Source organism: Ovis aries, chromosome 7 (genome assembly GCF_016772045.2).
Source record: "Ovis aries strain OAR_USU_Benz2616 breed Rambouillet chromosome 7, ARS-UI_Ramb_v3.0, whole genome shotgun sequence".
Taxonomy (NCBI): Eukaryota; Metazoa; Chordata; class Mammalia; order Artiodactyla; family Bovidae; genus Ovis; species Ovis aries.
Genome location: NC_056060.1, coordinates 41,427,380 through 41,452,488, shown reverse-complemented (window position 1 = coordinate 41,452,488; position 25,109 = coordinate 41,427,380). Strand labels below are relative to the sequence as shown.

Here is a 25,109-nt window from a genome sequence, read left to right as displayed (position 1 = left end):
GACATTTCAGTTGCTTCATGACTTGCTATTGTAAACAGCTCTGCAGTGAACACTGGGGTGCGTGTATTCTTTTGAACAATGTTTTTCTCCAGATATATGCCAAAGAGTGCAGTTGCTAAGACGTGTAGTAAGCGCATGTTTAGTTTTTTAAGAAAGGGCCATACTCTTTTTTCCAGAGTGGTTGTACTATTTTACATTCCTACCAGTAATGTGTGAGTTGATCCAATTCTTCTCATCTTCATCAGCATTTGGTGTTACCACTTTTAAAAAAAAAGTCATTCTGATAGGGGTGTAGTGATATCTCATTGTAGTCTTAGTTTGCATTTCCTTAATGACTAAAGGCATATTTTCATGTACTTATTTGCCATGTTTATATCTATCTTCTTCGATGAAATGTTTGTTCATATTTTTTGCCCATTCTCTAAATGACTTGTTTATTTCAAGAATTGAGTCCTTGGTCATATATATGGTTTGCAAGTGTTTTCTCCCAATTTGTCCCATCATCCTATCCCCTTAACAGAGTCTTTTGCAGAGCAAAAACTTTTAATTTTGATGAAGTCCAGTTTATCAATTTTTTCCTTTATGGGTCATGCTTTTGATGTGAACTCTTCAAGTAGCCCTAGATACCAAAGATTTTCTCCTGTGTTTTCTTCTTAAAGTTTAATTGTGAATATTTGCAGATATTTAAAAACTGAATTTTTTGGTTAGAATAATAGCATTGTGTGTGTGTTTTAAAGAGCTCTTTTAGAAATAACATATTGGATATTTACAGATGGTGTTTAGAATTTAGATCGAAATAATATAATGCAAGAGGGAGTGAAAAAAAATAAGTGGGGTGAAAAAGTGAAATTGGCCATGTTCCTATAAAACCTAGATTTGTTGACCATGAGATCAATGCTAATGGTAATTTTTTAAGCTTCTCACTGTTGAGTTAGACTGTACATACCCTTTCTAATTTTTTAAATGATTGTGTAATCAGAGTTATTGTGACTAAAATTGATTCTGAGCCCATTTCTGGATGACTTATCTCCTTAAGGTTTGATTTTCTCACTGTTTCCTTCTAAGCAAAATAAAATAATTATGACTTTTTGCACACTAAGGTGTTAAAGACTTAATGTTAACTTGTCCTCAAAAATACTGCCCTTGAGGGACTTCCTGGTGGTGCAGTGGTTAAGACTCCATGCTTCCAATGCAGGGTATGTGGGTTAGGTCCCTAGTTGGGGAACTAAGATCCCACATGCCATGCAATGTGGCCAACACCCCACCTGCAAAAACCCAGAAACAAACAAACAAAAAGCACAAAAGAATACTGCACTTGAATTTTTGACAGTTAGTAGGGGAAAGTGTGATACTTAACCGAGTAACCACTGATGGAGCCAGCTTATGCAGAGTATAATGGAGACATAGAGGAGCTTGGGCAACTAGCCATTCTGCCTGCTGGCTGTAGCTGATTAACTTTTAAAGCCAAATATCACAAAGCCCAGTAAACATTTGATTTTAATGATTATTAATTAATAGTTTAATTGTTCATTGATGATGAAAATGCAAAGTTTGATAAAATCTACTGTAAACATGTGTTACTTTAAAGATGGCTTTCTTTTAAAGCTCATTTGATATAGTCATTATTGGTGGCGGAATTGTGGGGCTTGCCTCTGCCAGAGCACTCATCCTGCGACATCCAGCACTCTCCATTGGTGTTCTGGAGAAGGAGAAAGATTTAGGTATGTATGTTATGTTGCTTAACCCGAACACCTTTGAGCAAACTCTGGGAGATGGTGAAGGACAGGGAAGCCTGATATACTCCAGTCCATGGGATTGCAAAGAATAGGACATGACTGGGCAACTGAACAACAACAATAAACCTGAACACCTGCTCATGTTGTCAGTTCTGCATCTTTCAATCTACGTGTCAATGCTAGTGTCCCAGTCTGGATTCTTCAAAAAGCAGAGCCTGGGACTAGAGCTTGGATACTGGATATTGGATATGGGCTTCCCTTGTGACTCAGCTGGTAAAGAATCTGCCTGCAATGCAGGAGACCTGGGTTCAGTCCCTGGGTTGGGAAGATCCCCTGGAGAAGGGAAAGGATACCTACTCTAGTATTCTGGCCTGGAGAATTCCATGGACTGTATTAATCCATGGGGTTGCAGAGTCAGACATGACTGAGTGACTTTAAAAAAAAAAAAAAGGTGATTTATTTGTGGAGTCAGTAGGTGGGGAGAGTAAACAGGGAAGGAGGGAAAATCTTGTGAAGGTGTGTTATCCAGGTTGAAGCTGTGAGCTTGATTCCACCGAGACCTCTGAGGAACTGCCTAATGTTTCCCAGGATTGTGCTCATGTGCCCTTCAACTTCTGTCCCTTTGTTTGAGGATTGTCCCTAGGGATGTTGAGTCCCTCTGCCCCCAAAGATCAGAGAACACCCTGGTGCAAAAGGCAGAGAGCCATATTGGGCCCTTGAAGTGGATTGCTGGTGGTGAGGGTGGGTTTGTACCCCAAAGTCATAGCTGACGTCAGAGATGGGCTGGAGGGACCTGGCACAGATACTGTGGTTGGCTGCTGGGGAAGCTACCAGTGCTCCAACTGGAAGAACAGGCCCAGGCAGAGTTTTAAATAGTGGTCTCTAATAGCTTTAACTCTGACTGTATTCCCCTACGTCTTGGGTTTTGAATGAGTCCTGTATGTGCTTTCTCTTAAATGTATTTCTCTTGTTCCATAGCTGTTCATCAGACTGGACATAACAGTGGTGTCATACATAGTGGGATTTATTATAAACCCGAATCTCTGAAAGCTAAATTATGTGTGCAAGGTGCAGCCCTCATCTACGAGTACTGTAACCAAAAGGGAATTTCCTACAAACAATGTGGCAAGGTATGGCATTTTACTAGGGCCTTGACTTATTTATAAATAGTATTTTCTTAGTAATCTTAAATGTTGATTTAAAAAATACCTGGCTTTTCTTTCTTTGTATCTTTCTTTGCAAAATCTAGATGTTTCATATAAATGGGATCATGCAAAATGTTGTCTTTTGTGATTGGCTTCTATCACTTAGTGTAGTGTTTTCAGAGTTCATTCATCTTGCTGCATGAATCAGTACCTCATCCCTCTTTGTATTCCATTGGATCGATACACCACATTTTGTTTACCCATTTATCAGCTGATTGTTTCCACTTTTGGGCTACTGTGAATAATGCTGCTATGGACATTCATGTACAAGTTTTTGTGTGGACCTATGTTTTCCTTTCTGTCAGGTGTATACCTAGGAGTAGAGTTGCTGGGTCATACAGAAACTATATGTTTAACGTTTTGAAGAAGTGCCAAACTGTTTTCCAAAGTGCTGTACTGTTTTATATCCCCATCAGCAGTTGGTGAGGATTCCAGTATCTTTATATCCTCATGAACACCAGTTATTGTCTGCTTTATTTTAGCCATCCTAGAGGATGTGAAATGCTATATCACTGTGGGTTTTTTATAATTAAGCTTAGTAATTAATAATGCTTAATTAAGTCGCTTCAGTCGTGTCTGACTCTGAGTGACCCCATAGATGGCAGCCCACCAGGCTCCCCAGTCCCTGGGATTCTCCAGTCAAGAACACTGGAGTGGGTTGCCATTTCCTTCTCCAATGCGTGAAAGTAAAAAGTGAAAGTGAAGTCACTCAGTCGTGTCTGACTCTTAGTGACCCCATGGACTGCAGCCCACCAGGCTCCTCCGTCCATGGGATTTTCCAGGGAAGAGTACTGGAGTGGGGTGCCATTGCCTTCTCCGAGTTAATAATGTTAAGCATCTTTCATGTACTTACTGGCCATTCATTTATTTTCTTTTGAGAGATACCTATTCAGATCTTTTGCCCATTTTAAAATTGAGTTATTTGTCTTTTTATTGTTGAGTTGTGTTATTTATATATTCTGAATATAGCCCCTTATCAGTTATATGTTATTTACTAAAATACTACTAAAATATTAAAATATTTTTATTTTTAAAATATAATAGTAATGATGATATTTAAAATATTGCTAAATATTTTCTCCCATTCTGTAGATTTTCTTTTTACTTTCTTGATGGTATCCTTTGAAGCAGAGAAACTTGATTTTGATGAAGTGTAGTTTATCTTTTTTTTTTCTTTTGTTGCTTGTACCTTTAGTGTCATATCTAAGAAATCATTGCCAAACCTTAGATCATGAAAATTTGCTCCTGATCTTCTTCTAATATCAAAGCCTTAATTCTGATGGTTAGATCTTTAGTCCCTTTTCCTCCCCAGATGAGTCGATTTAATTCTGAGTGGTACAGAATTGGAGCTAGAGCAAAGACTGAGGAACAGACTTTGGCTGGGCTTACTCTGACCGCACAGCTAAGGTAGAAATGGCTGAATGAGAAGAACTAAAGAGAAGATGAGCCGCTGTATGATTTCATTTTTTTAAACCTTAACAAAAGTTTGTTTTTAAATGTGTAGCAGGCTTCAAGATAGTACTTCATTCTAGCTATAGGTGGCAATAGACATTATGGCAGGGAATCGGGAATGGAATTAAGGATTACCATTGCCAAATGACAATCCACTCCAGCACTCTTGCCTGGAAAATCCCATGGACGGAGGAGCCTGATAGACTACAGTCCATGGGGTCACAAAGAGTCGGACACAACTGAGTGACTTCACTCACTCACTCACTGCCTCCAGCACAAAGAACAGCTTCCTTTTTTTTTTTTTAATATGTATTTTTATTTTTTGACTGCACCAAATCTTAGTTGCAACATGTGGGATCTAGTTCCCCCACTAGGGATCGAACCCAGGCCCCCTGCATTGGGAGAGCAGAGTATTAGCCACTAGACCACTAGGGAAGTCCCTAAAAGTGGTGTTTTGTTTTTTTTTCCCTTGGCTGCACTGGGTCTTCCTCAGCTCACAGGCTTAGTTGCCCTGTAGCATGTGGGATCTTAGTTCCCCTTTCCTGATCAGGGATCAAACCCACATCCCGTGCATTGGAAGGTGGATTCTTAACCACTAGACCACCAGAGAAGTCCCCCAGCTTACTTTTTGACAAGTTTCTTAATTCCACCTTTCTCCAGGGGGGCTTTCCCTGCAGCCTTTGCTTTCAGCTTCTCAAGTTTCTTTTGCTTCTCTCTCGCTTTTTGGCCATGCTGTGTCTTTGTTGCGGTGCTCTGGCTTTCGTGGCGGGGCGGACACTTCTGTAGTTGCCGTACATGGACTTAGTTGCCCCGCGGCATGCAGGATGGACTTAGTTGCCCCGCAGCATGCGGGATCCTGGTTCCCCCACGAGGAATTGAACCCCTGTCCCCTGCTTTGCCAGGCAGATTCTTAACCACTGGACCACCAGGGAACTCCCCTTCTGCTGCTTTTTCTGTTTCTGCTTGAATGCCCCATCATCTTCATCCAGCTCCTTGGTCTGCTTCAGGTGCTTCTTAGCACCTTTGCAGCTGGCCTACTGCCCCTTCCCAGACCCTGCCACCAGAAGTAAAGCTCCCACCCCACCCCCTACACGTGTTCTACCAGTGTAGGTTCATTTTTTAATTAATTGTGGTGTATGATGTAAGGAGGGGGTCCAGCTTCCTTCTTTTGCATGTGGATATCCAGTTGTCTCAGTGCCATTTGTTGAAAAGAGTTGTTCTTTCTACAATACATTGTTTTGGCATCTGCATCAAAAATCAGTTGAGCATAAATGTAAGAAGGCGTATTTAGGATTCTCAATTCTATTCCACTGATGTGTGTGTGTCCTTATGCCAGTGCTGTTTGTCAGTATCTCCAAAAGGGCAGCTGGTGTTTTTGATAGAGATTATACTGAATCTATAGATCAATTTGGGGAGTGCTGCCATCTTAGCAGTATCAAATTTTGCAAAACATGAAATTGGGATGTCTTCCCATTTATGTTAATTTTCTTTAATTTCTTTCAACAATATTTTTTATTTTTCATTGTACAGTTCTTACATTTCTTTTGTTAATGTTATTTGTTGATATTTTATTCTTTCTGATGCTTTTGTGAGGAAAATTATTTTCTTAATTTCAGTTGCATTTATTCACTGCTAATGTATAGAGTAGGATTGATTTTTTACATATTGATCTTTATCCTTCAACTTTGTTGAACTCATTTCTTAGTCTAGTAGTTTTTGTGTGTATGTGTGTGTGTGTATTCCTTAGGACTTTCAACATGCAGGATCATGTCATCTACAAATAAGATAGTTTTACTTTTTTAAACTGGGCATTTTTTTTATTGCCTAATTTACTTAGGTTCAGTTCAGTTCAGTTCAGTCACTCAGTTGTGTCCAACTCTTTGCAACCCCATGGACTGCAGCACACCAGGCTTCCCTATCCATCACCAACTCCCAAAGCTTACTCAAACTCATGCCCATCGAGTCGGTGATGCCATCCAACCATCTCATCCTCTGTCATCTCATTCTCCTCTGGCCTTCAATCTTTCCCAGCATCAAGGTCTTTTCCAGTGAGTCAGTTCTTTGCATCAGGTGGCCAAAATATTGGAGTTTCAGCTTCAGCATCAGTCCTTCCAATGAATATTTAGGACTGATTTCCTTTAGGATGGACTGGTTGGATCTCCATACAGTCCAAGAGACTCTCAAGGGTTTTCTCCAACATTACATTTCAAAAGCATCAATTCTTTGGTGCTCAGCTTTCTTTATAGTCCAACTTTCACATCCATACATGACTACTGGAAAAACCATAGCCTTGACTAGATGGACCTTTGTTGGCAGAGTAACGTCTCTGCTTTTTAATATGCTGTCTAGGTTGGTCATAGGTTTTCTTCCAAGGAGCAAGCATCTTTTAATTTCATGGCTGTAGTCACCATCTGCAGTGATTTTGGAGACCCCCCAAATAAAGTCTGTCACTGTTTCCACTGTTTCTCCATCTATTTCCCATGAAGTGAGATCAGATGCCATGATCTTTGTTTTCTGAATGTTGACTTTTAAGCCAACATATTCACTCTCCTCTTTCACTTTCATCAAGAGGCTCTTTAGTTCCTCTTCACTTTCTGCCATAAAGGTGGTGTCATCTGCATGTCTGAGGTTATTGATATTTCTCCCGGCCATCTTGATTCCAGCTTGTGCTTCATCCAGTCTGGCATTTCACATGATGTACTCTGCGTAAGTTTAATAAGCAGAGTGACAGTATACAGGCTTGACGTACTCTTTTCCTGATTTGGAAACAGTCTGTTGTTCCATGTCCAGTTCTAACTATTGCTTCTTGATCTGTGTATAGATTGCTCAGGAGGCAGGTCAGTGGTCTGGTATTCCTACCTCTTTAAGAATTTTCCACAGTTTGTTGTGATCCACATAGTCAAAGGCTTTGGTGTAGTCAATAAAGCAGAAGTAGATCTTTCTCTGGAAGTCTCTTGTTTTTTCAATGATTCAACGGATGTTTGCAATTTGATCTCTAGTTCCTCTGCCTTTTCCATCTTGAACATATGGAAGTTCACAGTTCAAGTACTGTTGAAGCCTGGCTTGAAGAATTTTAAGCATTACTTTACTGGCGTGTGAGATGAGTGCAATTGCGCAGTAGTTTGAACATTCTTTAGCATTGCCTTTCTTTGGGATTGGAATGTAAACTGACTTTTTCCAGTCCTGTGGCCACTGCTGAGTTTTCCAAATTTGCTGGCATATTGAGTGCAGCACTTTCACAGCATTGTCTTGTAGAATTTGGAATAACTCAACTGGAATTCCATCACCTCTACTAGCTTTGTTCGTAGTGATGCTTCCTAAGGCCCACTTGACTTCGAATTCCAGGATATCTGGGTGTAGGTGAGTGATCACACCATCGTGGTTATCTGGGTCATGAAGATCTTTTTTGTATAGTTCTTCTGTGTATTCTTGCTACTTCTTAATATCTTTTGCTTCTGTTAGGTCCATACCATTTCTGTCATTTATCGGGCCCATCTTTGCGTGAAATGTTCCCTTGGTATCTCTTATTTTCTTGAAGAGATCTCTAGTACTTCCCATTTTATTGTTTTCCTCTATTTCTTTGTGTTGATTGCTGAAGAAGGCTTTTTTTTTTTTCATCTCTCCTTGCTATTCTTTTGGAACTCTGCATTCAAATGGGTATATCTTTCCTTTTCTCCTTTGCCTTTACTTTCTCTTCTTCTCTAAGCTATTTGTAAGGCCTCGTCAGACAACCATTTTGCCTTTTTGTGTTTCTTTTTCTTGGGGATTGTCTTGATCACTGCCTCCTGTACAATGTCATGAGCCTCCGTCCATACTTCTCAAGCACTCTGTCTAGCAGATCTGATCCCTTGAATCTATTTGTCACTTCCACTGTATAATTGTAAGGGATTTGATTTAGGTCATACCTGAATGGTCTAGTGATTTTCCCTATTTTTTAAAAATTTAAGTCTGAATTTGGCAATAAGGAGTTCATGATCTGAGCCACAGTCAGCTCCTGGTCTTGTTTTTGCTGACTGTATAGATTCTCCATCTTTGGATGTGAAGAATATAATCAAGCTGATTTTGGGATTGACTGTCTGGTGATGTCCATGTGTAGAATCTTCTCTTGTGTTGTTGGAAGAGGGTGTTTGCTATGACCAGTGCATTCTCTTGACAAAAGTCTGTTACCCTTTGCCCTGCTTCATTTTGTACTCCAAGGCCACGTTTGCCTGTTACTCCAGGTATCTCTTGACTTCCTACTTTTGCATTCCAGTCCCCTGTAATGAAAAGGACAGCTTTTTTGGATGTTCATTTTAGAAGGTCTTGTAGGTCTTCGTAAAACTGTTCAACTTCAGCTTCTTCAGCATTACTGGTCAGGGCATAGACTAGGATTGCTCTGATATTGAATGGTTTGCCTTGGAAACGAACAGAGATCATTCTGTTGTTTTTGAGATTGCATCCGAGTCTTGCATTTCAGACTCTTTTGTTTATTACTATGGCTACTCCATTTCTTCTAAGGGATTCAATAGTAGATAGAATGTCATCTGAGTTAAATTCACCCATTCCGGTCCATTATAGTTCACTGATTCCTAAAATGTCAATGTTCACTCTTGCCATCTCCTGTTTGACCACTTCCAATTTGCCTTGATTCATGGACCTAACATTCCAGGTTCCTATGCAGTATTGCTCTTTACAACATTGGACTTTACTTCCATCACCAGTCACATCCACAACTGGGTGTTGTTTTTACTTTGGCTCCACCCCTTCATTCTTTCTGGAGTTCCTTCTCCACTGATCTCCAATAGCATATTGGGTACCTACCGACCTGGGGAGATCATCTTTCAGTGTCCTATCTTTTGCCTTTTCATACTGTTCATGGAGTTCTCAAGGCAAGAATTCTGAAGTGGTTTGCCATTCCTTTCTCCAGTGGACTGTGTTTTGTCAGAACTCTCCACCATTATCCATCTGTCTTGGGTGGCCCTACACGGCATGGCTCATAGTTTCGTTGAGTTAAACAGTTTGTGGTCCATGTGATCAAGACTGGGGAAACAGACTCTTGGAGGGCACAAATAAAACCTTGTGTACACCAGGACCAGTCCATCTTGGGTGGCCCTACATGGTACCCTCTTCATTCTTTCTGGAGTTATTTCTCCACTGATCTCCAGTAGCATATTGGGCAATATGCTACTGTGGTACAATACAACAATAGAGTGTTGAATTGTTCAGTCGCTAAGTCATGGCTGATTCTTTGTGACCCCAAAGACAGCAGTATACCAGACTTTGCTGTCCTTCACTATCTCCCAGAGTTTGCTCAGTTTCATGCCCACTGAGTCAGTGATGCTATCTAACCATCTTGTCCTCTGTTGCCCACTTCTCCTCCTACCTTCCATCTTTCCCAGCATCAGGGTCTTTTCCAATGCGTTGACTCTTTACATCAGGTGGCCAAAGTATTGCAGTTTCAGCATCAGTCCTTCCAATGAATATTCAGGGTTGATTTCCTTTAGGATTGACTAGTTTGATCTCCTTGTAATCCAGGGGACTCTTAAGAGTCTTCTCCAGCACCACAATTCAAAAGCATCAATTCTTTGGTGCTCAGCCTTCTTTATGGCCACCTCTCACATCCATACATATCTACCGGAAAAACTACAGCTTTAACTATATGGACCTTTGTCGGCAAAGTAATGTCTCTGCTTTTTAATATGTTGTCTAGGTTTGTCATAGTTTTCCTTCCAAGGAGCAAGTGTCTTTTAATTTCACGACTTCAGTCACCATTGGCAGTGATTTTGGAGCCCAAGAAAGTAAAATCTGTCAATGTTTCCACTGTTTCTGTTTCTATTTGCTATTAAGTGATTGGACTGGATGCCACGATCTTACTGTTTAAATGTTGAGTTTTAAGCCCTCTTTTCCACTCTCTGTGACCTTCATCAGGAGGCTCTTTCTTTCCTCTTCAATTTCTGCCATTTATCATCTGTATATCTGAGGTTCTGAGGTTATAGATATTTCTCTTGGCAATCTGTTTTTTGAGTCGTGGCAATCTTGATTCCAACTTGTGATTCACCCAATCTGGCATTTGCATAATGTACTCTGCATAGAAGTTAAATTAGCAGAGTGACAGTATACAGCCTTGGTGTACTCTTTTCCCAGCTTGGAACTAGTCCGTTGCTCCATGTCCGGTTCTAACTGTTTCTTCTTGACCTGCATACAGGTTTCTTAGGAGACAGGAAAGGTGGTCTGGTTTTCCCATCTCTTTAAGATTTTCCACAGTTTATTGTGATCCCAACAGTCAAAGGCTTTAGTGTAGTGAGTGAAGCAGAAGTAGATGTTTTTCTGGAATTCCTTTGCTTTCTCTGTGACCCAGTGAATGCTGGCAGTTTGGTCTCTGGTTCCTTTGCCTTTTCTAAATCCAGCTTATACATCTGGAAATTCACGGTTCACGTACTGCTAAAGGTGGTGTGCAAGTGCAAGAGACCCAGCAGACATGGGTTTGTTCTCTGGGTCAGGAAGATCCCCTATAGGAGGGCATGGGAATCCACTCCAGTATTTTTGCCTGGAGAATCCTGTGGACAGAGGAGCCTGGCAGTCTAAAGTCCATGGGGTCACAGAGTCAGACATGACAGAAGTGACTTCACATGCATGCAAAGCCTAGCTTTATCTGCGTAGAATGTCTAATGTAGTGTTGAATAGAAGTAGTCAGGGTAGATATCCTTGTGTTCCTGATTTTAGAGAGAAAGCATTCAATCTTTCACTATTAAGTATAACGACAGCTGTGGGTTTGTTTTTTTTTTAAGATGTCCTTTACCAGACTGAGGAAATTCCTTTCTACCTGTATTGTGTGAGTGTTTTTAATCATGAAATGGAGAAGGGAATGGCAGTCCACTGCAGTGTTCTTGCCTGGAGAATCCCGTGGGTGGAGGGGCCTGGTGGGCTGCAGTCCATGGGGTCACACAGTCGGACACAAGTGAAGCGACTTAGCACAACACAATCATGAAAACGTGTTGGATTTTCTCAAATGCCTTTTCCACTTTTGCTGAGGCAGTCATGTGGTTTTTGTCCTTTATTCTATTAACATGAACTTATTACATTCACTGACTTTTGGATGTTTAGGAGGCCTTGCATTCATGCAGTGAATCTCACATGATCTTGATGTATAATTCTTTTTATATGTTGCCACGTTCAGTTTACTAGTATTTTGTTCAGAATTTTTTTTTTTTTTTAACTGTAAAAATAATTTTATTTTCTGCAAACTGTAAACTTTTCAGGAATCAAAAGAAGATGATTAATATTGAAAGAAATAAAATTTTATTACAAAAATGATCAGGAAGTTTAAAAGAAATTGTTAAACTGTTAAAAATCACATTTAACTTTTATCTGTACATTTGGTTCTAAATGATTTATAATAGTAGCTGACATGACTACCAAATAGATATCAGACACACTAAATGTGTTTATCAATATTCATAAGGGATGTTGATATGCAGTTTTTGTCTTCTTTTGATATCTTTGTCTTGTTTGACTGTTAACTGATCTTGTCGAAATAAGAAGTGTTCCTGTTTCTGTTTTTTTGGGAGATTTTGTGAAGAATTGGTACTAATTCTTCTTTAAATACTTGGTAGCATTCATGAGGTCTGAGCTGTTAAAAGTTATTAATTCTGTTTCTTTAGTTGTTACAGGTCTATTCACATATTCTTTTTCTTCTTGAGTCAGTTTCACAAGTTTGTATCTTTCTATGAGTTTTCCCATTTCATATAAATTATCTAATTTGTTGGCTTATAGTTGTTCACAGTATTTCCTTATAACTCCTCTCCATGTGATTTTTAAGAATAAAAATTCATTGTTGCCCTTAAAAATGCTATGAAGAATTTTTTAATGATGTGGGAAAATAGTCTTGACATACTATTAAGCAAAAAAAAAAAAAGCAAAATGTGGAAGTATATTTACAGTTTTTATGGTTGCATTATGAGGGTTTGTTTGTTACAAAATACTAGTAAACTGAATGTGGCAACATATAAAAAGAATTATATATCAAGATCAAGTGAGATTCACTGCATGAATGCAAGACCTACTAAGCATCCAATGCTTTAAGCCAAAGGAACCGACCATCATCCGCTGAACACCTTTGAGAAACACAGCAGGCCCCATTCCTGCCCATGCGATGATTCTGAGCTCTGTAACACCTGCTTCTTTCTGGAGCCTATTCCCTCTTCACGTCAAATCATGTCATTGCTTTTAACCTACTCAGCTCAGCTCCAGGGATTACTTTACAGATTGCTGCTTCCAGGCCATGGCAATGTCAGTGTGACTTAATAACCTGATTTCATAGTTTTCCTGGTTCAGTCGCTTATTTGAGTCTTTGCCCGTCTCCAACTTCTTTGTTTTAAATCAAGTTTGATGTCCTTTTATTTCTTTAAATTGAAGTATGATTAACATGTAAGAATTTTTTTCCTTGTGATGATGGACTTTAAAAAAATATTATATGATCCTTTAAAAATATTGTATTTATTTCTTTATTTTTAGCTGGTTCTTTGTTGCTTCGCGCAGGCTGTCTCTAGTTGCACAGAGCGGGCTCCTCTCTAGTTGTGGTGCACATGCTTTGTGTGGTGGTTTTCCCTGATGCAATGCACGGGCTCTCGAGCGCACTGGCCTCAGTGGCTGTGGTGTATGGGCTTAGTTGCCCCTCGCATGTGGACTTTTTCCAGAGCAGAGATTGAACCCACATCCTCTGCATTGGCAGGTAGATTCTTAGCCACTGGATCACCAGGGAAGTCCATAATGAGGACTTTTAAGATCTACTTTCTGAGCAACTTTCAAATATGCAATTACTAACTATACACAATTGCTACCTATAAAGACACAATTACTAACTATAGTCACCATGCTGTACATTACATCCCTGTAACTTACTTACTTTGTATATGGAAGTCTGTACAGAGTTTGTAAAGGGTTCTTGATATATTCTGCATATTAGATCCTTATCAGTGACATGATTTACAAATATTTTCTCTCGTTCAGTGCATTATCTTTTTACTTTCTTGATAGTGCCGCCTGATTCCACATCTGTTTTTAAGGTTAAGTATTTGTTGATTTAGATAACCTCTACACTTTAATTAAAAGTATTACTTCATGGGCTGTGATTGACCCCTTGCTATGAAATAGTGATTTTTGAATTCTAATGCACTTGTGAATATCATCTGTGTTTTCCTTTGCTGGTAACTGTTAAGTAAGAAAGAAACTACCTCAAACAGATACTTTGCCCAGAAATAAATATTAATAGAAAAGGAATCTTGAGTAAAGTTGTTGAATTTTCTGTTTTCCTCCCCTATGACAGAATGCCTCAGTAAATACTTTGAAATGTACTTTATTCCAGAAAATAGTTTTCTGTTAGTGATATCCCATTATACTGAATACTTCCTATCGCTCTGATATTGTTTTTTTGTTTTTTTTTTAATTTAAAGACAAAACAAGCTGTGCTTTGTTCCCCTCTGGGATTGAAACAGTGAAGAGGATACGTATGGCCAAGACGCACATAGCAACTGTGATGGCAGATGTGAAAATTGAGGCTACGCCTCACCTTTGTTTTAATGCAGTCTAAAGGCAGATATTTTTGGTGGAGGAAGAGTGAAGTCATGGAGAAAGGGAGAAGTAGATACATGAAGCAAAAAGCAGTTTTAAAAACTCAACCCAGTTTGAATCATACAAAAATTTATGATTTTCCATTGACTTTATCTTTCATAGCTGATGATATGTTTAACTTTATTCATATTCTTTATGTCTTTTCTTTCTAAGCTTATAGTGGCTGTTGAACAAGAAGAAATTCCCAGACTTCAGGCCCTGTATGAGAGAGGCCTACAGAATGGTGTCCAGGGCCTGAGGCTGATCCAGCAGGAGGACATAAAAAAGAAGGAGCCATATTGTAGGGTAAGTGATTCACTAACCCCACACACATGCTCACAGGGATATTTTCAGTTGGGGCTCAGTCCCTGTGACATGGAGGCTGGGGGTGAGCCTATAGGAAGCAGGAATCATAGAAACAGATAATCTTGTCACAGGCGCATTGAGGTGACAGACACAGGAGGGTGTTGCCACAAACTCTGGATGCTCATCTCTTCTTCCCTATGAGAAACTACCAGGTCCAGAGAACACATGCAAAGGCAAGGGAGGTCTGAGGTCCTGTGACGTGTTGGGAAAGCGCTGAGCGGCGAGGTGTGGTTGGGTTGTAGGGTGTGTAGTAGGAGATAACAGATGGGATTGGAAAGGCAGAAGTAGCCCACACAAAGGGCCTGATATTCATGCTGATACTTTGAAGTGTATCCAGTAGACATGGGTAGCCACTGAAAATTTTTGAGGATGGTGGCTGCAGTATCTTGTCTGCTTCAGGAGGGTGTGAAGGGTGGGTTATAGAGTATCTGGCTTAAAACATGCTATGGAGAAAACCAGATCTTTATTTGTGATGGAGACTTGACTATATATATATAATAATTACTCTGCTTATCAACTTTCCTTGATAGCCTTTTAGAGGCTACTGTCCAATTCCCACTTCACTGACTGTCACAGTGAATTGCTATATCTCCTGTGTTCCATTCCTCAGGGTTTTGTTTTTTTTTAAATTTTTATTGGAATATAGTTGATTTACAATGTTGTGTTAGTTTCAGATATACATCAAAGTGAATTAGTTATACATATACACATATCCACTCTTTTTTAGATTCTTTTCCCCATAGGCCATTACAGAGCATTGAGTGGAGTTCCCTGTGCTATACAGTAGGTCCTATTGTTGTTGTTTAGTCACTAAGTCGTGTCTGACTCTTTTGCAGCCCCATGGACTGTAGCCCACCAGGCTCCCCTGTCCATGGAATTTTCCCAGCAACTATACTGGAATGGGTGGCCATTTCCTTCTGCAGGGGATCTTCCCAAAATATGTGTGTGTATATATATACAATAAAATAGATAAAAGTACATATATGTATATAGCCCAAATTGTACATGTATATATGTATAATATATACACAACAATAGTATATGTGTATATATATATATGCAATATGTAAAAATAGGTAACTAATAAGGACCTACGGAGAAGGCAGTGGCACCCCACTCCAGTACTCTTGCCTGGAAAATCCCATGGATGGAGGAGCCTGGTGGGCTGCAGTCCATGGGGTAAATAAGAGTCGGACACAACTGAGCGACTTCACTTTCACTTTTCACTTTCATGCGTTGTAGAAGGAAATGGCAAGCCACTCCAGTGTTCTTGCCTGGAGAATCCCAGGGACTGGGGAGCCTGGTGGGCTGCCGTCTCTGGGGTCACACAGAGTCGGACACGACTGAAACGACTTAGCAGCAGCAGCAGCAGCAGCAATAAGGTCCTATGGGCTTCCCCAGTGGCTCAGCGGGAAAGAATCCTCCTGCAGTACAGGAGATGTGGGTTTGATCCCTGAGTCAGGAAGATCCCCTGGAGGAGGGCATGGCAACACCCTCCAGTATTCTGGTTGGGAAAATCCTGTGGAGAGAGGAGACTGGTGGGCCACTGTCCATGGGGTTGCAAAAGAGTTGAACATGACTGAAGCAACTAACCACCACCATGTATCTATTTTGTCTATTTTATTTATTTATATCTTACAACCCACTCCAGTATTCTTGCCTGGAGAATCCCACGGACTGAGGAGCCTGGTGGGCTGCAGTCCATGGGTTCACAAAGAGTCGGACACGACTGAGTGACCTTACTTACTTACTTATATATATATATATTTTAATATATACAGTAGTGTGTATATATCAATCCCGATTTATCCACCCCCACTTACCCCCTGGTAACCATAGGTTTGCTTTCTGCATCTGTCCCCAGTGTTTTAATGACATTATACAATATTTGGACTCTGGGTACCTATCTTAGTGAGTATGACCTTGAACTCACCGTCAGGTGATGCTTATCAAAAGCTCGCTTTAGAGAAACACTGTTTAAAGAAGAGAGCCTAGATGATCATTCATTCTTCTACGTCTCTCCAGACCACCAGACTGTGGTACAGCTATACTGTATTGTTTTTCCCTCCCCACCCACTCCTTGACCCCAGATTACTCTCCTTGAGTTGTGTTTTGGTGTTTTGGCATCAGGCTATGGAGAAAATCACTGTGTCACTCACTAAGGCCTCTACTGTAAGAAGATAGGTTCACTGTTGAATAGCATCTTTTGAGAACACTCAGGAGAAATTTCTCTCAGACCCCAGTTTTAAGTCTAATTTTTCCTTCCTGAGCAGTTTCTGTCTATGGACACCGTAACTGATTGCATTGTCCTGTTTACCTTGATCCCAAACAGGACACATTTGTGCCCCATTCTTGCCAAGTAGCTAAAGCCTTAAGCATACATTTTCATTTTTATGCACTAATTTCACTCTTTGTTTCATCTTGTCTTTTCATCTTTGTTTTCTGTATGCTCTTATTTTTTGGAACTTGTTATTGAATCCTAGCATATCAGTACATTCAAAATCATCAACTTGATGAATTTTCATGAAATGTGATCAGCATCCAGATCAACAAACAGAACATTACCTGCTTCATTTTGTTTGTTTAATTCACTTATTGATTCTAACAGTTTATCTATGAATTCTTTTTTATTTTTTGGCCATTTTGCACGGCACATAGGATCTTAGTTCCTCAATCAGGGGTAGAACCTGTGCCCCCTGTGGTGAAAGCATGGATTCTTAACCACTGGACTGCTATGGAAGTCCTAATTCTTCTTCTGTATTTTATATATACAATCATATTGTCTGCAAATAATAACTTCCAGTCCATATACTTGTCTGGTTTAAAATTTAATGCTAGTATATATTGTTTTGTATGTATTTTTGTTTGTTTTTACAAGCTGCTTCAAATCCTTTTACACAAAGACAATATAGAATTAATTTTTCTTAAGTTATCTTTAGTTGCGCAGTTAAGGTTGGATCAAAATATTTTATTTTCTTAAGTAGTATAAAGTTCCCAAGAGATTGGTAGTACCTAGAAATCCAGATAGCGTTGAGTGAGTTCTTCTTGCAGAGAAGGTCATAACATCTTTGACTCTGGCATACTTCACCTCTCTCTCCCTTCGGACTCAGAATGGTCAGAGTGTTTTCCTTGTGGGAACAGATCTTCTCCCTTTTCCTCTCTCCATATAGTTCTTATTTCTCTGAGATGATGAATGAATGAATGATTTTTTAATAAAAAGACGCATTCATTGAATATCTGATTTTATCTGTTTTCTTCCGGCTTTGAGCAAATGCTACATGGGTCTTAAGCCAGGATCAGCAAACTGTGGCTCGTGTGGGCCAAGCCCACAACCTGTTGTTAATGACCTACTAAGCTGTTTTAAATGGTTGAGAAAAATTAAAAGAATAATATTTTGTGACAGTGAAAATTATATGAAGCAAAATTTCTGTGTCACACAAATAAATTTTTATTGGCATACAACCATACTTAATCATTTATGTGTTATCTTTGGCTGCTTTTGTGCCAAACAGCCAACTTGAGTAGTTGGAACCTTAAGCTTCACGTGGACAAAAATATTTACTATCTGGCCCTTTACAGAAAAAATTATCAGCTCCTGATTTAAACAGTAGGGAGCCACTGATTTTGGCAGGAATATGATATGCAAACTGTGTTAATTAAGGAAAAGTTAATCAAACTCTGGTGCATAGGATGAAACTGGTTGTGGGAGAGAGGGGAGCCTTGAAGTGGGAGGTCAGAACCATTTATATATTTATTTTTGGAAGCACCTTTACTCCCTATGACACCACCGACACTACCTGTTATAGTTATTTTTAGAATCAGTTCAGTTCAGTTGCTCAGTTGTATCCAGCTCTGCGACCCCATGGACTGCAGCATGTGAGGCTTCCCTGTCCATCACCAACTCCCAGAGCTTCCTCAAACTCATGTCCATTGAGTTGGTGATGCCAGTCAACCGTCTCATCCTCTGTTGTCCCTATTTTTAGAAAACCTGCTTCCTTTCTGCTGGGCTTCCCTGGTGGCTCAGATGGTGAAGAATCTGCATGCGATACAGGAGACCCGGGTTTGATCCCTGGGTCAGGAAGATCCCCTAGAGAAGGAAATGGAAACCCACTCCAGTACTTTGCCTGGAGAATTTCATGGACAGAGGAGCCTGGCAGGCTAAACTCCATGGGGTCTGAAAGAGTGGGACACAACTGCGCAACTAACATTGCTGCTACTGTATATATCATAGGTCAGTAATTTCTAGACTTAAGGCAGTTTTGACATACTATTCTTTATCTCACTGTAGTTTCTCTTGTTTTTTCCCCATAAAATGGGATTTGACATAAGATGAGCAGCAGTTTGTGGTGGCTGAGAAGTCAGACAGACATAAATTTAAATCTCATGTCTGCCTATTTAACAGCTGTTTACCTTAAGTTAAAATTTTTCTAAACCTCAGACTTCTTGTTTGTAAAATGGAGGTTGTTCTGAGAATTAAATACGATAATACATGTAAAGCATCCAGGATATGTTAATCCTCAAGAAGTGATGGTTGTTATTTTGTGCTTTATGTGAGCAGTAATTCTGGTGAATTAAAATTGATTTTTTGAGATACCTGGGTACTTTTGGAGAAGGCAATGGCACCCCACTCCAGTACTCTTGCCTGGAAAATCCCATGGACGGAGGAGCCTGGTAGGCTGCAGTCCATGGGATTGCTAAGAGTCGGACATGACTGAGCGACTTCACTTTGACTTTTCACTTTCATGCATTGGAGAAGGAAATGGCAACCCACTCCAGTGTTCTTGCCTGGAGAATCCCAGGGACTGGGGAGCCTGGTGGGCTGGCGTCTATGGGGTCGCACAGAGTCGGACACAACTGAAGCGACTTAGCAGCAGGTACTTTTTGTGACATCTGATAAGATAACTTTTTTAAGTTCTTTTTCTCCTGGTTTACATTTTCCCTTTTTCCTAATACTTTGCTTGAAACTCATTATTTTATTCTGTTTATTTCCTTTAAGCCATGTCAATCCCTCTGTAGAGTAAAATAGGCTATTTCAAAACATTGTTGAGAGATCCTAGGATATCTTCAAACTAGGGTTGTGAGTAACTCATATAAAAGCTCGTTTTAATCAGTTGGGGCTGCTGCAACAAAGTGTGTGCTCAGTCGTGTCTGACTGCTTGCAACGCTATAGACTGTAGCCCACCAGCCTCCTCTGTTCATGGAGTTTTCCAGGCAAGAACTCTGGAGTGGGTTGCCAATTCCTACTCCAGGGGACTTCCCGACCCAGGGATTCAGCCCTCTTCTCTGTGTCTCTTATGTTGGCAGGTGGATTCTTTACCACTAGTGCCATCTGGAAAGTGGACCAGTTAGCTTATAAGTTTCAGGTATTTATTTCTCATAGTTCTAGAGGTTAGAAGTCTGAGATCAAGGCTTTGAAAGATTTGATGTCCGGTGAGGACCCACTTCCTGGTTCATAGACCATCTTCTAGCTGTGTTCTCACAATACTTAAGGGGTGAGGGAGCTCTCTGGAGTCTCTTTTATAAAGCCACTAATCCCATTCATGAAGGCTCCATCCTTATTACCTAATCGCTTCCCAAATGCCCCATCTCCACATACTGTCCCATTGGTCATTAGGTTTCAGTCTATGAATTTTGGAGGCCCACAGACATTCAGTCTATAGCAGAACTGGTGGTGTATACTAATGCCATACTTAAAAAAATATTAGTATGAAAGGGATTAGGATACACATATGGGGGCAGGAAGTATTCAGTTCAGTTCATTCACTCAGTTGTGTCCAACTCTTTGCGACCCCCTTGAATGGCAGCACGTCAGGCCTCCCTGTCCATCACCAACTCCCGGAGTTCACTCAAACTCACGTCCATCAAGTCAGTGATGCCATCCTATACGGGAAATCTCTCTTCCTTCTGCTCAGTTTTCCTGTGAACCTAAAACTGCTCTAAAAAATCAAATCTGCTAAAAAAATGAAATTAAACTTGCTTCCCATCTCTTATCTATACAGTGCTTTACAAGAATTATTGAGTGCTTCCTGACTATAAAACAGCTAAACCTGTTTCTGTTTTATTGTTTTGTGTGATTTTGATAGTGTTTGGTTGTGAAACTAAGAAGTCAGAATCTCACTGATCTGTATCAAGTATTACCTGGCATTTGAGAATAAAATAATTTATAACCTCCCCCAGAGAGGCATGCTAATTTTTAACGTGTGTTTCTGTCTTTACGTGCTATAAAGAAACTGCTTCAGACTTCAAGATTAGTGTAAAAAAAAAAAAAAGATATATGAGCCCCTGACCCCACTGTGGATTTGGTCATGATGTAAAAACAATATTAAATCTGGAGTTTGGGAAACAAAGTTTTTGATTTCATGATGGTACTGAAATCTTGGGGATTTGGAAGATTCCAGCTAGTCAGCTGAAACAACAATCATCTGTTGTGTGTCTGATAACTTTAGAAATTGGGGAAAAAAAAATAGAAAAAGAAGGACCCATGGTTCTTTATATCATGCCTTACTGTTCAAAACAGAGCAAAACAGCATTTTGTACATCATGAAGATTAGGGATGAGTCTAGATATTGTTCTGTGCACCTGACCATGTGATCCTCACATTTCTCAGAATGAGGTAGATGAAGTATGTATATATAGATAATCAAGTTAATTTGACCAACATTTTCTTCTTTACTGTGTGCCCAGCACTACAATGGGTACTGCAGATGTGAAGGCAAGACATTGCCATGATCCTGAAAGAAGTTAGAGTGTAGCAGAAGATAGTTTTAATAGAGTGATAAGTATTATCACTATACTACTGATACTCTGTCTTGTACCAAGATAAGGGAGAGCTTTTAGTTTAATCCGAGAGTCTAGAATAGTCTTCTCAGAGGTGAGCCCTCCGCTTGAAAGATGAATAAGTAGTGTAACTTCTGAGAGAGGTGTATGTTACCCTTCCCTGAGGCCTCTGCAGTAGTGATCTACTTTATAGAAGGCCACATTATGGTTATCAATGTCTAGACATTTTTAGGGGTGGCAATATGTAGTGGAAAGTATACTTCAGTTTTTCATAAAGGTGTCTTGAGTAAATGTCTCCCTTTTCCCCCAAATTCACGACCACTACCAGGAATGGGGGGCAGAATTTCCATGGTATAGGATCTCGTCTCTTTCTTCCAGGCCCTCCAGAAAGAAATAGTTTGTCAGGGGAACTCTGAAAGGGTTTCTTGTACGAGATCTCTTTGAGAAGAAAATGAAGTGCCCCTAGTGGGCGTATCTGAGAAAGTTTGAAAGTGCATCTGTAAACTTTGAAGGATGGCTCTTGACAGTGCTCCCTATGCTTCTCTGTCTTGACTGCTTCCTCTGACCTTAGCTGTGCTGATCCAGCTGCCTTACTTTAATGCTATTGGTCAATCACATATTCCTCTAGCCTCCTGACTGACTTCCAACTCTTAGCTTTCCCTGACCCACTTGCCTGGTTCTTTTCCAACCACCTGACCTGCCATGATATCAGATTTCAAGCTCTGACCTGGTGACCTGGTCAGTGCACGTGCTGTCTGCTGGCTTGCAGACAGCCAGCCTGTCTCCTAACCCCACCCTAGGCTAGAGTGTCAGCAGCTTGGCAGCAGTGATTTGTTCACCTTCCCTCCCATCCACATTCAGGCAAGGCACACCAACATCTCATGAGGAGGGTCAGAGCCAAGACCAGAAAGGGAAGGAAGAAGAAAACCTGTTAGGAAGGGTAAAATTTGGTATATGTTTAAAGATAGCCCTCAAAAGTTCATTCAGTCAGTAAATATTTGAGTGCCTTCTGTGTGTGTCAGGCATGTGCTGGATTAGAGGAGTAGAAGATGAATAAGGAGGATATTTGAGATATTAAAAAAAAGATTGATACGAAGCACTTGTACACATGTAATTTTATCCCTCTGTTATCATACTTATCAGATAGTTTTATGCTATATAAGAAAGTTTTTGTGACTAAACTCTTAGTATTATCTTAAATTAGCTTCCAAGGTTATTGTATCCCAAATACTATTTGTAGGTTGAAGTTGAATTCTACTTATTGGACCTGTGAATTTAGGAATTTCAGGCAATAGAAGTTCTAGTGTAAAATCTTACATGTTTCTACTGTGTTGAAACAGAAGGGATGATTTCCTGTTCTTGGCAAATGCTCTCAAATTCTGGAAGCAAGACTGTCAGGAGAATGATGAATTTTGCCACATGTTAGGTTCAGCTTGTGAAAGAGCCTGAGATTGTGAGCCTTCACTTTTAGTACCATCTGACCATTTGGAAACCATTGGCAAAATCAAAAGCTTTTAAAGGCCAGACAGGTAAATGCACTGGGCTAGGTGGAGCAGTGAATTCAGATGAGATATTTAATATTATCAGATGTCATTTTAAAACTGTAACAGCAGTGCAGTGCTGCCCAGGAGGATGGCAGCACTTAAGTCACATTCAAAGCCACTTCTGGGCTTTAGTTATCCTGGGAACCAGTCTGCCCTCTTAGGGGAAATTGATTGAGAGAACTGATGTACTCTTCTGTACAAAAAGGCAACAGAAAATGGTGCCATTTCCAAGCACTCACCAAAATGTAGTCAGTATTTAGTGTGTGAAATTCTACTCATATCTTTTTCTTCACAATTAGAAAAGGCCTGTGCACATTGAATACTTATTCTGAAAAATTAAATATGTATGGTTGTAGATCATTCATTTATAAACATGTTTTGAGTGGCAGCTGACACACACGTACACACATACTCCAACATAGCAATTAAATACCCAGGCTATTAATTTCTCCATATTACCTGAAAAGAAAGTCTGAATGAACCACTAAAATCTCCATTCAGTAGTTGCAGTCTTGAAGATAGATTCTGCAGCAAATCAGATCAATATTCTGAAAACATTGTGAACAACTCTGGGCTCTCTTTGCATGACAGATAATATACTACTGGGAAAATCTTAGCACAACTTATAGAAAGGAATTGGTGATACAGAATTGACTCAGAATCAGATATGGTTAAGGATAAATAAAACTGAAAGACTCATTGTAGCAGTTGGAAGAGCCTGGAAAAATTAACTCCTCTAAGGAGGAGAATTATTTCCAGATTACAGAGGTTTTCTTATTTAGCTAGTATTATTTCTGTTATCTGTTAGACAATTTGTATACATATTCAGTATCAAATTTAGGCACTGAATTGAGAAAGGTTTTATTTTATTTTTCTTTAAGACTATTAGATGTTTGCCAGGAAAGGCTAATTGTGAGTTATCCATCAATATAAACAGTAAAAAAAATTCAGCCAAAGATCAAATTTATTGGACAATCTGTTGTTTAGTTGCTAAGTCACGTTCAACTCTTAGACCCCATGGACTATAGCCTGCCAGCTTCTCTGTCCATGGGATTTCCCAGGCAAGAATACTGAAATGGTTTGCTGTGCCCTCCTCCAGGGGATCTTCCTAACCCAGGGATCAAGCCTGAGTCTTCTGCATTGGCAGGTGGATTCTTTACCACTGAACCACCAGGGAAGCCTCATTGGAGAGCCTGTTCTCAGCAGTTTTTAAGTATATTGTCTTGATTTTTTCACAATTCTGTCCCAGGGTCTAATGGCTATTGATTGTCCTTATACTGGCATCGTGGACTATCGGCAGGTGGCTTTGTCATTTGCCAAGGATTTCCAAGAAGCAGGTGGCTCTATTTTGACCAGTTTTGAAGTAGAAGATATTGAAATGGCTAGAGAAAGTCCTTCAAGAAGTAAAGATGGTAAGCTGTCCTTATCTTTTCTGTTGAGTACTTGAATTGACTTTAAAGAAATTTGGGACTGTTTCTGTCTAGGGTAGCATGATAAGAGGGTCACCAGTAGGGCACAGAGCTGGAGGCAGGTGCAGAAGTGAAATTAGCTCCCAAAGACTTCCCTATCCAATAGGTTAGACTCAGAATCCCCTGGGGATGCTTGTTAAAAATGCAGATTTTAGCATCCTCCCAGGGACAGGGGAGCCTGGTGGGCTGCCGTCTGTGGGGTCACATAGAGTCAGACACTACTGAAGCAACTTAGCAGCAGCAGCAGTCTTACTGAATCAGACTGTCTGGGGATAGGACATGACTCAGCCATTCTGAACCCCCCACCCCCAATTCCCCCACTATAGCCTGTACTTAAAGTTTATTTTGTTTTGCTTTGGGGGCACAGATTTTTTTTTTTTTTAAACCAAATGAATTAGTTGTTAAGCCTTAAATTTGTTGTTTGGAAATTTGAAGGGAAAAAGAAGTAGTGCTCAGTTCGTTCTTTCTTGACAAGCCTTTAAGGAGGTCTGGGCTATCTGAAGCAATCATTTTCCCAGTGTTCTTCTAAATTCTAAGATGATGAGCAAAATTGTTAAATAGTTGAGATTGTTAGGTAGATAGCATAATCAATTAATTTTTGATGTAAGTAAGTAAATCATATTCTTTATCTGCTATCCATATGCATTATAGGTCTTTAAGATCACATGTATCTGACTGGGAACAAATTTTAGAAATAGTTTATCATTGGAAATTTTGTGTTGTAACAACTCTTGCTTCTCTATACAACCTAGAATCTGCAAGGATTCAGATAATGAACACTTGAATGACAAGTGTCATAGCATTCTTCCAGTGGAAAAATACATGCTGATTTGCGATGGTCCATTTTGTAGCATGTTTTCTAGGATTATGGTTCACAGAAAAGCTGCGCCTTCTAATGTTGGAGCTGAGGTGGGGAATGGTTTACAGATTAAATGAATTACAATAAAATATGCTAAAAAAAAACATGCCAGA

The 25,109-nt window shown here is 39.9% G+C and overlaps 1 protein-coding gene across 3 annotated transcripts in view; it reads left to right on the top strand.

The window, feature by feature from the left end:
• L2HGDH (L-2-hydroxyglutarate dehydrogenase) overlaps window positions 1-25,109 on the top strand; it is a 51,217-nt gene that overhangs the window by 3,863 nt on the left and 22,245 nt on the right. For all 3 annotated transcript variants that reach the window (XM_042252308.1, XM_015096969.3, XM_015096970.4), the window contains exons 2-5: window positions 1,606-1,721; window positions 2,715-2,866; window positions 14,156-14,287; window positions 23,918-24,080. In XM_042252308.1, coding sequence (XP_042108242.1) covers window positions 1,606-1,721; window positions 2,715-2,866; window positions 14,156-14,287; window positions 23,918-24,080 — 563 coding nt within the window. The remainder of the gene's footprint in view (window positions 1-1,605; window positions 1,722-2,714; window positions 2,867-14,155; window positions 14,288-23,917; window positions 24,081-25,109) is intronic.